General features: G+C 38.2%; 3 protein-coding genes and 1 non-coding gene across 4 annotated transcripts; 2 read left to right on the top strand and 2 right to left on the bottom strand.

Moving 5' to 3' along the window:
• Positions 1-1240: 1240 nt before the first annotated feature.
• On the bottom strand, positions 1241-5228 carry LOC140776965 (transcription factor bHLH76-like). Its single transcript, XM_073120842.1, has 7 exons — positions 3263-5228; positions 2975-3193; positions 2824-2889; positions 2672-2740; positions 2495-2566; positions 2170-2364; positions 1241-1764 (listed from the first exon to the last, which is right to left on the bottom strand). Exons 1-7 carry the CDS (start codon positions 3935-3937, stop codon positions 1672-1674), a joined length of 1389 nt encoding a protein of 462 aa, XP_072976943.1. The 5' UTR covers positions 3938-5228; the 3' UTR covers positions 1241-1671.
• A 2888-nt stretch (positions 5229-8116) lies between these two features.
• LOC140778594 (pentatricopeptide repeat-containing protein At5g48910-like) lies at positions 8117-10864 on the bottom strand. The gene has a single exon (XM_073123388.1). The coding sequence runs from the start codon at positions 10499-10501 to the stop codon at positions 8597-8599; it is 1905 nt and encodes a 634-aa protein (XP_072979489.1). The 5' UTR covers positions 10502-10864; the 3' UTR covers positions 8117-8596.
• LOC140779986 (small nucleolar RNA R160) lies at positions 8300-8377 on the top strand. The gene has a single exon (XR_012107431.1). It is a non-coding gene; the product is annotated as a small nucleolar RNA R160 (small nucleolar RNA).
• Positions 10865-13095: 2231 nt separating the features above from the next.
• Positions 13096-14605, top strand: LOC140779770 (uncharacterized). Its single transcript, XM_073125024.1, has one exon. It carries the CDS (start codon positions 13159-13161, stop codon positions 14290-14292), a length of 1134 nt encoding a protein of 377 aa, XP_072981125.1. The 5' UTR covers positions 13096-13158; the 3' UTR covers positions 14293-14605.
• Positions 14606-16288: the final 1683 nt, after the last annotated feature.

Below are 16288 nucleotides of genomic sequence, written 5' to 3'. Positions count from 1 at the left end.
AGTGAACAGTAGGCTAAGTATTCAGCTAACAAAACTATAGGATTTAAAACGAATTATTTATTTCTTTTAGTAAAGATTAGTTTATTTTTTTAGGAAATGGGTAGTGTATGTATTGATATACTAAGTGATATAAGTTTAAAACATAAAAACTGGCCCTTCTAATTAACTATTTAAATACATAACGTCGATAAATAACTAAGATGTAATACGTGTACGACAAAATTATCCAAGATGTATGGAGGGCATTGAGCATTTTCTTAATTAAATTTGTATAGGGTAATACATAAGAAGATAATAATATAAATTCCCAAAGCTAGCTTTGCGAATCTCTAGTCTTTACCTCCTTCGTCGTTGCCCCATCCTAACCACCATGTTACACACACACTATCTTCACCTTTGTCGCATCGACACCGTCTTTCTACACAGTAGCCATACTGCTTAAAGACCCTTATCAATTTACGATGAAGCTACAATTAGCTTATTCTAGGTTTATCTTGTGGGTGGTGTCTCACTTAAATCTTGTTTGCTCATAGCACTTAATGTTTGCTTCTTCATGTTGCGCCCAATAGTAAGGCTTATCTAAATAATTTTTTATTATTTTTTATGTATTATGTTTGTAATATCTTATCGGAGTAAATAAAATTGCTGGTCCTCAGGACTTTATAAGTTCTCTATATATTATTTGTCATGATATGCACTATAGAGCTTATGAGATATTGGAGTAAACAAGATGTTTTCACAAAAGTCTGATATTAAGTATATAATTTAGATGGAGATGAACAAGTCTAGTGTTAAATATCATGGAAGAGAGAGATTGAAAGGGAAGAGAATCGTCTAGGATTTGAAGTTCCTAACGTTTCCTATTTAAAACTATTTTCATGCAAATTATGTCAAATTTCAATGTGTTCCCACAAAAGGTAGATGACAAAAACAAGAAGAAATCAAAGTTAGAAAAGACAAAGAATGAATATGGCAATATTAGACATGCATTTTGAATTGTACCAGCTCCCATACAATGATGAGTAGTTGGACAATGGGGGCAAAATTGTTGCATTCATCTAATGGTTTTGTTGCTGCATGTTGGTACTTTGTATATATCTACAGACTGGAAGATTCTAACCTTTTCAAAGGCATTACAAAATAATTATTGGTTATATTCATTAAATTTTGGAGACAGAGAACAACATATACTTCTTTAAGTTATTCCAATCACTCGATTCTAAGATTCAAAATAGCTATATTGTTGAAATTTAGTTTAGCAGAGAATGATCTTATTTCCATATAGTGACTGACTTCTCTTTCTTGCATTATCCTATGCAAAGAAGTAACATAACTCTCTTTTTTTTTTTCTTTTTCTTTCTTTCTTTGAGAAAAGAAGTAGCATAACTAAAGAATGTAAACTAGCCTTGTAAGGAAAGGAATCAGTGTTTCTAAGCAATGCTTTGGATCCATCTTCCAGTTGAACTATAAAGACAATTGTGGGCCCTGCATTTTGTATTTTGTGACCTTATTTCTTTTAGAACATAGAAGATCCAAGCATCGATATGCTCAACATTTGTCGATATAATGATCGGAGCTTGAGATTGATATGGAGTGGTGATGCTGTAGAGTCATATGAATGTGAAACCATTATGAACTCAGAGAGAAGGGGGATTTACATAGGGATCCCCATCAAAGAGGTTTGCCATTTAGCTCTTCATTTGTTAGAAAGGGATAAGTCATTTGCATGACACTATGGAACTCCTCATCCCATGTATTAGGCATCTGTTCATTGATACAAAAGCCAAGAGTTAAAAATTTGGGTTGTCAAACATAAGAAAGATACAATAAGCATTTCAAAATCATTTAGAGCATGTAACACTAATGACATTCTCCTTATATCATAGGGGCAATAGATTTCCTACAACCTTAAAATGCAGTAAATTTTGCAGCTTCAGGAATATAAATATTGGTTAAAATTCACTCTTTTAAGGAGAAAAAAGGAAGTAAAAGCAAAAGTTGGGCTCTGCAGGGAAGTAGAGTGAAGGAGGTAACCTCAGTACAGTCTCAGATTTATGAAAAGTTATAGTAACACCTACTAGAATTATGGTAGATATATACATTGTCACCTTTTTCCAGTATGCAGGAGAGCATTTTATACGTGACATACAAAATCAAGATCCATTATACCTGAAGTGTAGGTTCTTTGCTTCCACTGATAGTAGTCAGTTGAGTATTTATTACTCTTCTAAGCACATCTGAAGAGTTTGTGATGCCTGGCATCCCAGCCTGAACCAGACCATGATGAGATGGATGTAACTTCGGATAAATCATATCTGATGATAAGCCAATAGAAGATGAAGGTCCACCACAAGAGTGAAGTAGCTGTTCAGAAAAAGAGAGTAAACAATCAAACTAAACTAAGACTATGTGAGCTGAAGATATAATGTTAGGGTGAAAAAGAGTTTATCTGAATCCAAATAAATGCCAGAAAACAAGTATAATTAGTACTTACATCTTTAGATAGAAGTCCTTCTACATTGAAGTTTAGACTTGGATTGACAGCTGCAAGCTTCATTGACAAAAACTAGGAACAGAAAAGAGAGAGAGAGATAAAGTGTTTGGAAAAAGAAGTATGCTGATGATACTATGACTGGTTAGAACTTTTGACAGAGAGCATGTGTATATGTACCTCGACTTGTCGTTGTAGTGATTGAACATAGTTGATGATTTCGTCCAGCATTACTGCCTTTCCAGTGACCTTAATCCACATTCAGAAGAAATAAGTAATCATAGAACAGATTTTGTAGACCAGAGATCAATATATCATTCGAAAGTACTTACTTTACTACAACCAGGAACAAGGTCTTGGAGAAACTTCATCCTCTCACTGATCTTTTCCCTCCTCAACTGCATTGCATATGAATGCCATGACTACCATCATCTCTACTTTGAAAAGTTAGAGCTATTTAGAGTGTAAAAGAACAGACCCTACCCTTTCTGCAAGACTGTGACTATTAGTTGCCTGGCCACGCCGAGCTCTTACATGAATGTAATCATCCTTGGGAGGATCCGAAGTATCTTTCGCTTGCTTTGTGGTAGGCTTCGCATTTGCCATGGCTGAGCTATTCTCTTCACCTTTCTGTTTGGTATCCATATTCTCCTTTGTGGTCTCGATAGACAGTTGTGGGGCTCCTTGGGCCGTTTCCGCTACCTATCATGTTGACATTTTTGGTGATGTTAGTTTATGAGGAATACTTGGAACAAATGAAGAGCATAATACCTGATTGGGCCTCTTCCTTTTCGTAGCACTAGGGGCTTTGGAAGAGTTATCTCCAGCTGCAGTAGCCAAATCTTGACCCTCTTCTTGACTACCTCCACTGATCTCAGGCTCATCCATGTCTCTCTGATCCTTTGTGCTCCTGCTGCTTGATTCATGATCGTTATTGAAGGGTACATCTTTGGAGAGTTCACTCACATCTCCCTTTGATGAATTAGAGTAAGGATTCAGAGATTCAGATGTAGCGAAAAGATTTGCCTTTCCAGTTAAAGGACCAGCAGTGAAGCATGAAAACCTCGCGGCCCGCTCAGTAAAAGCAGAATCTGGGAAATGAGAAAGATTTGGATTCCACTTCATTGCTAATCCTGAAGGCCCAGCAATTGTTTTTCTGATTTCTGCATTCACGGCTGCACCGGTATGAACATTATTCTCATACAAGCCTAAGGTTTGTGAGGATGGATTCCAAAAGCTAGTAGCAAAAGAATCCACCATGGGAATTGAAAGGGTTGAGAAGGGACCAATCTGAGTTCCTTGACGGATAGATCGTGAAGGGCCAACATGAACTGAATCAATCGACGAATTGCTGCCTTGCCAGTCTACAGATAGAGCAGAGCCATGGTAGTGCAAATTAGCTGCATTCTTGTCCAACTCATACTTTTCCTTCTCATTCATATCCATTTCTATGTTTCTCTCCAACACAAACTAGATCAATTGACTAAAGGTAAAAAAACCTCAGCAGAACAATCACAAAAGATGTCTAAGACCAGCAAAAGGGACAATAGATGGGTAGCTGAAAAAAAGAATCAATGTTTGCTGAAGCTAAAATCTATGGAACCATTTAGTAGATAAAACAAGTGGGAAGAGTAAACTGCTTCCAAGTAATAGAACCAAGAAAGGAGTTTACTGAATAGCAGAATAGCTCATTTCAGCAATCAGTAACTTTTGATACTAACATGATCACCTAACCTATAGAAAAAGTTCAGATAGTAGATATGGTATGCTACACAGATGGAAGAAACTGGATAGGCTATATAATGGGTTCAGAAGCCAACAGTATCAAGTATCACTAGCATAAATGAAAAAAAAAAAAATGAAACCAATCAAGAACTCAAAAGGAGAAGTTAAGATTCAAGAGACCTACAGATGAACAACAGTGACATAAGAATCAAAATTATACCCTAAGATACTGGAATTGCAGACTCCTACATTTGATATCAAAAGTCCAAATAGAAGATAGACTATTTGCCATCTGATGCTTCCTGAAATTCATATGTTCAAGCACCAAAAAGCTTAAAGAGCTACAAAGATATGACCCCAGGCGACAGGAAACCCAGCTGTTACCAGAAGTGAAAAAGCCAAGCCAACCCAACAGAGAATCTTAAATCCTCAGCAACTTCAGCAGTAGATTAAGCACACATTGGCCTCAGAGCTCTATAAACCAACAAGAACTACCCCCACTCCTTAGGTCACTGGAAAGAAAAGAAAAAAGGAAAAAGGAAAAAAAAAAAACAACCACTCAACTAAAAGTTGGAAAAGAAAGGTACCCAACTCCAGATTCCTTTCTCCTTTTCTCACTCTATGAAGCTTTTCTCCATTGGAGAGAAAAAAAAAAAAAAAGAATTGAAAGATTGGAACTTTCTCCTATTTTTCCACTGCTCAGATCCACTCTCTACAGTCTCATGCTGCCATGTCATGCTCTAATGAGAGCAAAGCTGATGAGATATACAGAGGTCCCCTCTTCTGTTGCCTGAGAGACAGAGAGAGAGAGAGAGAGAGAGGAAGTGAGAGATGAATTAATGGCAAAGTTTGCTTGCATTTATACCCACGCCTCTATGAGAGAGAGAAGACCAATTGAATGATTGATTAGCCATGCCGGGGGATGCTACACAATAAAGGCTCCTCCTGTTCACCCTCTCATTTGCTTAATCCCCATGGAAATTTATTTCAGTGATCCCTCTTTTGCTAACCATCCTTTAATTATGCTGTTTAACTTTGTTTTCTTTTTCACTAAACATCTAACGAGCTTTGAGCTAGCATCCTGACATTGCCAACTTTCCCAATGTTATTTTACTCCCATCTTCTGAATGAGCTGTGCTGTAAATAATAATTCTTCATGATTCTTTGACTGTCTCTGTAATAATGCATCCACTGCATAATTTATTTTCTAAAAGCTAATCTAAGGAGAGTCCTCAGACTACATTATATAGATAGATTAAATATTAGTATTAAGCTATTTGATACAAAATTAGCCATCAGAAACCTGATCTGACGGCTGGAATTAATTGAAAGTCTTAAGGACCACGGAAAAATAATTGACGAAGACATCACAGCTATTATTTCGTGTCAGATGGGATGTTTCCTTCATCATAATTTGCACAGGGATCCACATCCAACCGTTTGTGCTAATTCTTCTGGCCTAATCTTTTCACAAGTATAGAGCTAAATTCTATCAAGGATTAAATGCCACATGAATTGGGTTCATAGGTTTAAAGATGGTATAATTACACGTATATACACTCCTGTAACTATTATTTATCTTCACACAACTTCTTTTATTCATTCTTTTATGACTTATTAAACTCTCTTTAATTATGGTAAAGCTTTTGAAATGCACCTCACGCTAGATTTTTTTATTTAAAAAGACAACAACAACATGTCAGTACGTAGAATATTTTATTTTTATTTTTATTTTAGTCGAAAGAAAAAGAAGAAAGTTGATTAAAAAAAATAAATAATAATTTAATATTTTCCTGTTAGGGTGAAAGATTTTCTATAGTTTACACTGACAATCTTGAAAAAGTGATTATCCTTTTAAAAATATAACATCATGAGAGCCTCAAATAGATCTATTTAGGGATTAAAGTAATGTTAGCATACCCCTGAGATTACCACCTGAGATGATGTTAATTAAGCATGAAACTTGTTTAAAGAAAGCACCTATAAAATGCTGCTCTCTTCAATCTAGCTTGCTTAGACCAAGCTTAAGATTAATTAAATCTCCCCCCCCACACTTCATTAAAGTCCTTCTTCTCATCCGAGAAGTTATATAAACTGACCTAACTCTCTCTCACTTTCTCTTTAGCTTTTCTTTTCCATTTACCACCTCTCAACTCTCAATAGAATCCTGTTAATAAGATGCAAAGGATAAAAGACTTCCTGACTCCAAAGTAGAAGACAATGGACAATGGACCACAAAGCTACTTAGAAAGATTTTTTTTTTTTTAATTTTGTTTTTAATACTCTGATATAGATTCCTTGCCCTTGCCAAAGACAGTGGTCCGTCCAAAACCAATGAGGCTCTCACATACCTACAACATTGCAGTTTGGCCAAAGGTGCAGAGAGCTAAAGAAATGAGCAAGTGTGCATAAGATAAGAGTTGGCTAATGGCTCTCCTTTTTCTTCTGGGGGGTGGTGGAGAGAAAGAAAAAAAAGAAAGTAGAAGAGCTAATAACCAAATCCATTCTAAAGCAGACAAGGGCATGGGGATTCCACTATTCCAGATCCATTAGATCTAGTTTCCCCTAACCTTCACTTTTCAACATCAAACAGAGACAGAGAATCCCACCATGATCCACCACCACCCCCAACCCAACTTAGAAAAATATAAGGGAACTGAGAAAATACCTAAACAAGCCTGTTTTTGGAAAGAAAGTCTAAGCCTATGAGGTGTTCCTCGGACAAAGCTAGAGTATCAATGGCTCTCGCTAAGCACGAGAAGGGCATGTAGATGCATACTACAGCGTACGCTGGTGGTCTTATTTTACTATTAGCACTTCGATGGATATGTCTATAGGCCAAAGTCTAAATTGCAAGGCACATCTTGGGAAGCTTTCAAGTGAAGTGGTACTTCTTCCAAGCGTTTTAATAAGGACCTACCCACCCATTAATGATTGGCATTGAGCAAAGAAATGGTACTGCCTGTCAATACCATTCATCTATATTAATATACTGCCTCTGGGTCACTGGGTGTACCTTTTGTATGTAAAGAGAAGGAGAAAAGAGAAAGAGAGAGATCTCATCTAAATAGTGAATACTATTTAGTATTTACAAAGCTCAGTAGAACTACCGTATGGTTGTGAGCACAGAAAGTGTGAGGCATTAATGTTATCTCTGTACATCAGAGAAGAGCATTTATGAGGCATATGATAAATATACGGCAAAAGGACGGAGTAGAACAGCGTTTCATACTTTTATTTTTGTTGGATATATCCCAATTTCTGTGGATTGGGCAGCTAATAGGAGAAGGACTGCCGAGCTCGCCGATTTGGTCCCTCCTGAACTGTTATAGTTACACAATTTTAATTCCGGACACCTTTTTGCATTCAACTCTCACTATAGTTCTTTTTTTTTTTCCCTAAGAAAATGTATTATATATTAAAAAAAAAACGAAAAAATATTCACTATCTTCTGTTACATTTTTATAATTTTACCATAATTATCATCGAAATTATTGTATTTTTTTTCTTCTAAAGTAATCGTAAAAAGAAATATTTTACCTTTTGTATACATTATTTAAAATGGTTTGAAAACTATAAGAAAAAAAAGTAAAATGTAATGACAATTACATTTCACTCTGACCATATAAAATATCCAGTGTTACTAGATGTCTATTCTTACTATATATTTTTTTTTTAATTTTTCCTTTTCTCGATTGGGCTGTTAGCCATTTTAAATGGGTTGGATAACGTCTAAGCCAACTTCATCAAATAAATAGGCCTGGCCCAAATAAACTAAACGAGTTCTTTCCCGCTAAATGATCCATCTCGGACACCAACGCAAATTGATTCCCTAGGCCCTAAAACTACTACATTTTATAAGAACCCTAAGTGTAGGTTGTAGGGTAGGGTAGACGAAAGAGAAGCAAGCCGCCATGAGGAGGTACTTGTCGATAGATGACTCTACTACTCATCTTTTCGGTTTTGGTGTCGAATTGATCTCTTTCCAAGTTTGATATTTTGGTTCATGCTACATCGTATTTTTTGATGTTGGATTTGTTTGATTCATTTCTTTTCAAGAGTATCTTAGTTATTAATAATGGCAGCAAAATGATGAGCTTTCTTGATCTGAATTTGATGTGGATAACACACAATGGTCTTCAAAGTTGTTCTCTGATTGCTACCCTTTTCCAATAAATCTTGTCTAAAAAATTTTCCTACGAGATGATCAAGTAATCAAAATATAATGCCTGCCTCTGTTTCTCAAAATAATAAGTGTGACTGCTGAATCACACCCCACTTCTGCTGTACAATTCTCTTGTCACGAAAAATAATGGTAAAAGAAGAAAAAAAAAATGAGATCAAATGCTGAGCTCACAACATTCCCCTCAAATGAAGGGGCTACCAATAGTCCATGCAAGAACATGATCCTCCCCTGAAGTGATGAAACCTACTTGCATCTCTGACAATTATATCCCTGTCATATATCTCACTGATGAGCTTAATAGCAGAGTGACAATCTCCACATACTCTGAGGTTCTTCACTATCCTAATGCTGGTGCCTGGGCTAGTACCAATGAGCCCAAAGGCTATAGCTAGCTTCTCACTGTGAAGAGCCAATGAACTCTCCTTTGCTTCTTCCTCATCAATATCAAGCAACACCTGAGTAGTATCAGCTTCATATCCTGCAAGCTTCAATCTCTCGCCCATCTCATCGAGCATTTTGTAGATCTCCTTTTTCTTTGGATGACTGCCATCACCCGCTATGAATTCATGAACTACGCCATCCATTTCGATAGAACTGCAACCAGGCACTTTCTCAACTCCTCTATCAGACATCATTTTTCTCACCTTATGCACACCTTTCCAGTTATTAGACATGGCATATATGTTTGATAGCAAAACATACCCAGCATTATCGTCCGGAGCGGCTTCGATAAGCCTAAGTCCAGCCTTCTCGCCCAATTTAAAGTTCTTATGGATCCTACACGCACCAACCATTGACTTCCAAATGACAGCATCGGGCTCCACCAGCATCGTCTCGATCATCTCCTCAGCCTTCTCAAACAAGCCGGCCCGGCTGAAGAGGTCCACCATGCATCCATAGTGGCCAATATCTGGCTCAATCTTGTAAACTTCAGTCATTTTCCGGAAAAGTTGCTTTCCTTCATCAACCAACCCTCCATGGCTGCAAGCATTTAACACACAGGTGAAGGTTATCTTGTTTGGCGTAACACCTGAATTTTCCATCATAAGGAAAAGCTCGAGGGATTCTAAGCTGTGGCCATTTGTAGTGAAGCCGGAAATCATTGCATTCCAGGTATCCACATTCCTGTGAGTCGCTGTCTCGAATGTACAGATAGCTCCTCCAATGTACCCACATTTAGAGTACATATGGATCAATGCCGAACATAAGTTCTCGTCGATCTCAATTTTATTCCTATTGATGTATGCATGTGCCCATAAGCCTTGACCCAGTGCACCCAAATGGGCAACTGCAGAGAGAACGCTAACCAAGCTCACTCGATTCGGGCAGCACTCCTGGCTCTCCTGCATCGATCGGAAAGTCCCAACAGCCTCCTCAAGCTTGCCAATTTCGATGTAATACGCCATCAACGTATTCCAAGAAACCACATCTCGAGCAGGCATTTCGTCGAACAGATCGCGGAGCGAGTCCCCATCCTTGCAATCAGCATACCCTTCCAGCATGCTGTTCCAAGAGACGACGTCCAAGTGTGCACTTTTATCAAACATCTTGCGGGCATCAGAAATCCGGCGGCAGACTGCATACAAATGGATCAGCTTGTTCCGGACGTGGGAATTGGAGTACAGCTCACGTTTGATCACTTGGGCATGGAGCTGCATTCCATGGGCAAGAGCGCGGAGCTGCGTGCAAGCCTTGAGAGCGAAGGTAAAGGAGAAGTGGTCAGGGTCTTTCGAGCCGAGGAGGAGCATGCGATGGAAAAGGTGGAGGGATTTGAGAGAATTGCTTCTTTTCAGGTGAGCTCTCATCAAAGTGGTAAAGAAGAAGTTGGGAGGCTGTTCGAAGGAGTTGAGGAGCTTCTCGGCGTAGTCTAGACTGCCATGGTCGGAGATAGCGTAGAACTCGACGAGCCGGCCGGCGGAGTAGGAGTCGGTGATTTGGGACGTCTTGACCATGAGGGAATGGACTTGGGTGGCTTCTCGGAGGCTGGTGCAGAGATGGAGGAGGGAAAGGTTTGGATTTTGGAATGCGGAATTCGTGGTTGGGTTGAGGGGTGTCGATGGTGGGGAGAGAGAGAAGGGAAGTATGGCCACTGATGGCATTGGGGGCGACCGCGAAAAGAAGAACGAGTGGAGAGTAAGCGAGTATTCGGAAGTCGTGGGGATCTCAAAATCAAGATGTGTTATTATATATATAATAACACATATAAGTGGAATCGTTGATCGTGTCTACGTTTATCTTTAGAATGAGATCATAAAACCTTATCCAAGGAGTCTTCACGCATAAAGTGAAAGGAGCTTTATTAAACAATAGAACGCCTAAATCTCCAGAAATCAGTGACAATATGAAGAATAATACTGAGAGAGAGAGAGAGAGAGAGAGAGAGAGAGAGAGATGACCTTCAGTAGAAGAACATTCAACGACGATACAAAAGGGAAAGTGAGCAGGCTTTACACATAACAAAACCATAACCATCAAAGGCTCAAATGTGTCACGTAGGTCTTCTTTTTATGACCTTCGTTGCCTAAAATCAAGGTGGTTCAAAAGTAAACAAATAATTGTGAAATTAGAAGCAAAATTTGAAGCAAGCAACCAAGGTTGCGCATCTCTCAGGAAAAGGTATCTTTTTAGCTTATAAGTCAATACATCGAATCAAGAAGAAATCTTTCAACCCCGTTTTCTTTGGTAAGGAATAGACATACAAACTCTAGATCAAGAAACTAAGATCACGGATCTACCAGCAAATCATGCATTCCCCCCCAAAAATCCAAGACAAAATAATAAGAATAATAATAATTACAGTACAATCCAGGCTACGGATTAATTGAGTCCGCAAGGAAGAGAGATCGCAACCATGCAGATATTATTAAGAGAAAAAGAGACGAATGACAATAACATTAGAAGTAGACCCAATGAAGAATTCGATGACAAGAGATTTTTCCTATGCAGCAACGCAAGGGGTCGGCAATTGGCTGAGATCACACAATAAAGACTTCAAGAAGCATATGCCATTAGTTTTTTTTTTTTTTGTTTAAATCAATTGTATTACTTAAAAACCTCAATTACAAAAAGAGTCGCTAATTACCCCTTCCCATGTTCAATCAAAACACGAAGACTGACATATGTTTATTAGTTAATCCACTTAATGGTTGGCTTCACGATATACATGACTAATTGAGATAATAAGAAAGATGCTAGAAGAGCAATATAGTCCTCAATGATTAGAGCAATAGATCGGGAGCTGACATATGCCCTTATCATAATGTTGGAGACATAAGAGCGCGACATAAAGGGCAAAAGCTTTGGCAACTAAAGTGGAGGTAAAGCAACCGTAGTGAATGCCGACCAAGATTGAGAACCAAACGAGGTGTGCAAGATGAAACCTCCCTCAATTTGTTGGGACACAGAAATAAATTGTCACTGTTGAACTTGAAGAACCGAGATAACATTAAACACCAAATTGATAAGAGTCACTCTACCTATCTAAGCAAGAAAAGACCGTTTTCATCCCACAAGATACTGGCCAACTCAGGATAGAAGCTCTTTATGATCACAAATGAGTAGGCTTTTTAAGGAGATTTTTATTCTTAGGTGATTGAATGAGAAATTGCCAATGTTAATTTTGAAAAATTGTTGCCGATAGTTGATAAAATTAAAATGACATTATACGCAATATAATATGAATACGTATAAATCTCATGGTGGATTGGACGGTATAAATAACAACGTACTTGAGTACGTTGGTTAGATTTAATCCCCTAATACATTAGTTTATATATATATATATATATAGATCTAGATGGACTTATATGAAAAGTTGGAACGACTCAAAATAATTAGATAATATTCTCTAGGCAAGGCATAACTTAGAATTTAAAAGTTAGCCACATCATGGTTTCATCCGTCCATTGTACGGAATAGAAAGTGTATTATTTAACATTTATTTGCACCCTTGCATGTAGTAATATCCTCCTCTACTAGAGGCTTACAGCATCTGTATATGAACAGGCAAGAAGGTTGACAAGGTCCCTAGTTTTATATTAAAAAATACTTATTGTCACGTAATTGTCTAGTAGTCATCTCTTGTCTCTCTTAGTTATTCACCTTAAGTGGAATGCAAATTGTATACGAAGATTTTAATTACACTAACATATTTAGTGAAAATTTAATTAAATATTAATTCTGAATTTAAACTATAATTGTTGTTATTTTAAGAGCTTCTTGTTTAAAACAAACACATTTTAAGATACAATTCCATCTACTTTTGTATTCTATGTCTATAGTCTATATACCCTAGTTGATAAGCCAGTTATAATTAAGGGTTAATTGGATTTCACTTTGTAGACAGGATCAAAAACAAGTTCATCATCCACTTCTATAAGCAACTACTATTGACATATTGAGGTCTTTACTAAACTTTATTATTAAGAATAATTCTATGCAGCAAAATACCAACACCAATTTTTTTAATAAAAAATAATAATAATTATTCAATTCACAACCACTCTCTCTCTCTCCTCCCATTGCATTACATTACATCAGATACCGTCCGTGCGTCACGATTACCCATCTGGCACGCATAGTCCTCTCCTGCCCGTCAACCTCGCCTTCCCCTCACCACCGGTCAGCTCACCACTCCCCACGTGAAAGTCCCGTGCCTTACGTCCTAATTATAACCTTCGCCCCCAAGCGTCGCTATTCATCGACCGTTCCTTTATATGCCCTCTCATCTCCTCTCTATTCCCTTTCTTCTCCATCGATGGCGGATTCGATTTCCTCCGGCCTCCTCTTCCTCCCTTTCGAAGAAGACGAAGAAGACGAAGAAGAAGCCCCCCACGAAACCCTAGGCCCCTTCGTTCCCGTTTTCTCCTACGACCCTGAATCCGATTACCCGGACGACCACGCCTCCCTCGCCCTCGACCTGTTCGATCGCCGCGTCCCCCTTCATCCGATCCGCATGGAATCCTTCCCGGTTTCGCCGCCTGAGGAGATCCGATTGGATTACCTCGGTCTCAACCTAGGGTTAGGGCTGGGGCTCGAAGAAGATGACGGCGGAGATCGCGATCGGGAGGTGGAGGTGTCGGTGGCTTCTGATTGGGGCGCCGACGATTTCTTCGTTGGGAGGAGGAGCTCTACATCCGATTCGATCGAGTTCTCGCGGGCTCGTCCTGTGGGTTCCGACGGTTTGCGGATCACGGGGTTCGATTCGGATTCGGATTCCGATGAGCAGATCGTCGCCATCGGAGCTGATATGGAGAGCGTCGATGTCCGTGGTCAGAGAAGAGATCCGAACGAGGATTTCGAGTGGGAGGAGGTCGATGGCCGGCTCGATGACAGGGATGTCGTAAGCATCACAATTGTTGGCAATGGAGACGATGATAGAGATTTTGATCATGATGTAGCCGAGCAAGAAGAAGAAGCGGTCAGAAATCTACAATGGGAGGTTCTCTTGGCCGTTAATAGCTTGGGAAGGAGTCCAATGGATCCCGACGATGTCGAAGGATACTTCGTCGATGACCATGAGGGATTTGTCTATACTTCAGATATCGAGGCATACGAGGTCTTATTCGGGCAGTTTGCAGACCATGAGAGCTCTCTCAAAGGTAGCCCTCCGGCAGCTAAGTCGGTGGTCGAGAGCCTCCCCTCGGTTGTGCTGACGAAAGAGGACATTGCAAATGATGATGTCGAATGTACAGTTTGTAGAGATGGGATTTTGGTTGAGGAAAGGGTTAAGCGGCTTCCATGCTCGCATTATTATCATGAAGACTGCATTTTGCCATGGTTGGCTATGCGGAATACGTGTCCTCTGTGTCGGTACGAATTGCCGACGGATGATCCTGAGTATGAGAAGTGGAAGGCCAGGAGGGGCAGCAGTGTTGTGGCTCAGGATTAATCTCAGTCAGGTATACCTATTAAATTTTACCTGAATAGTAGGATTAGTATGCGAAGCAGTATATGGTGATCAATATGATTTTACCTTTGTTCTTGTATGGAGGTTACACAATTTATTGCATACTCCCTTTCTTTCTTACATTTCCTTAGGAAAGTGCAAATTAATTTTTTTTTTTTTTTGTAATAGACTTTCCATTGGAATTGGTCAACTGAGATGTTATTGTATATCAGTGTCAAATAAGATAGCTTCTGTCAGTTTGTTACGTTTGTGTTTCATCAAATAATACATTTGGTCAGTAAGGTTGTCGCACTAATGTGTAAGTTTCCTTCTTTTTTTATCTCTTTTTCTAATTTCTTTGGGGAACCTGAAAGTTTTTCATATATGTTTATCGGTTGTGTTTTTTCTTTTAAATTTCTAATCAGCTAATAAGAAGTTATTTGAGAGATTGTTTGATCTTAGTTGATAATATATATATTTTACATTCTTTGAAAGTAGCTGCTTGCCAAATTATGGTTCCATATTTAGACTCTATATCTCTTTGGAGAATAGGACCAGTGATTAATTCATTAGCTATGTTGTTAGTTCCACTACTTTGAGTTGTGCCACAGGAATGGTTATATTTCAGTTTGTGCTACATTCACAGTGTTTATCTATTTTGATATAGATCGTGTCTATTATCCTCCATGACATTGTTGGGGACTTGTGGCAAGTCACTGTCTGATTCTCCTAAGGAAACCACAATCTTTCACTACATATGAAAGTGGTTGTATACTTGTATAATATCATTCTAGGTTAGTTGTGATTGTCATGCTATACAACTTCCTCCATTGATTGCATCTTTCATGTAACTGTTGTCAAATATCATTTGTTGCTTAATTTAATTGTGTTGCATATGTCTTCAAGAGTCGTGTGGGTTGATCTTCTCTTCGTCAGTTGATAACTGCCCTGATAAAATTGGTTAAATTCATGGATATTAAGTGCCAGTACCATGCTGCTTGACATGCCTTGCTGGGACGGCACAACAGAAAGGCTGTTTAAAGTGTCAGCATGGTTTTGTGCCTATAAGCTGCCGTGCCACCTTGTTCTGGAGGCAATTGAAGTTTTATACCTTTTACCATCTTGGTAGTTTAGAGTGTGATGAAAGAGTGATGTTGTCTTTATTTAAATGATAGGGGTTCACTGGCATATCCCTACATCATGGTGATTGAATTATTTGCAGTACTCACTTATACCATGTACCTCGCTGTTTTACATCAATTGATGCCTTATGTTTTTTTTTACTGACAGCTGACTGCATCTTGTTCTCTACTGTATGTTTTATCAATTCCTATCACCTTTTTTCTTCCCCCTTGACAAGTCGCGGTTACTATGATATCAATCTTACCGTGACATTTGACTTGCAGGGAGGAAGACAAAAGCTCTTTTTCTTATGGTACTAGAACGTTTATTAGTGTGTTAGTGCCTCTTGTCTTCTTAGTTCGGTATGTTGATATGTTTACAAAGTACTTATAAACATGGTTTGCAGATCCGGATTCGGATTTGGATCTGAACTCTTTTTTTCTTTCACTTTCTTACTCTTTTTCTTTCTTTTACTTTTTTCTTTTTCTCCCCTTATAGATAATTATTATTTTTCTTACGGAGAGATCCAGCTCTGGTGAACTTCGACTTAATTTTTTTATTTCTCTCATATTTTTTATATTTCTTTTGCTCTCCCTTTTTTTTTTCTTTTCTTCTTCTTTACTGCATCATGATTTTTTTTAATTTAATTTTCTTTCCCTCACGCAGTTCTGAATCTTTTTTTTTTAATTTTTATTGCACCATTGTTTTTGTTTTTTCTTTTCTTATTTTTGGTAAGTCTTTTTCTAAATTTTTAAAAGTCTTTCTGTATTTCTAATAATTTAAAATTTTATGTAATTAAAAAGTCTAATCCGATCTAGGTGACTGATATGGTCGATATAGCTGATCTGATCGATATGTATCATTTTTTTCAGAAGAT

The sequence above is a fragment of the Typha angustifolia genome, chromosome 15, assembly GCF_048772165.1.
Source record: "Typha angustifolia cultivar Huaian chromosome 15, ASM4877216v1, whole genome shotgun sequence".
NCBI lineage: Eukaryota > Viridiplantae > Streptophyta > Magnoliopsida > Poales > Typhaceae > Typha > Typha angustifolia.
This window is presented reverse-complemented; position numbering and strand designations above follow the sequence as displayed.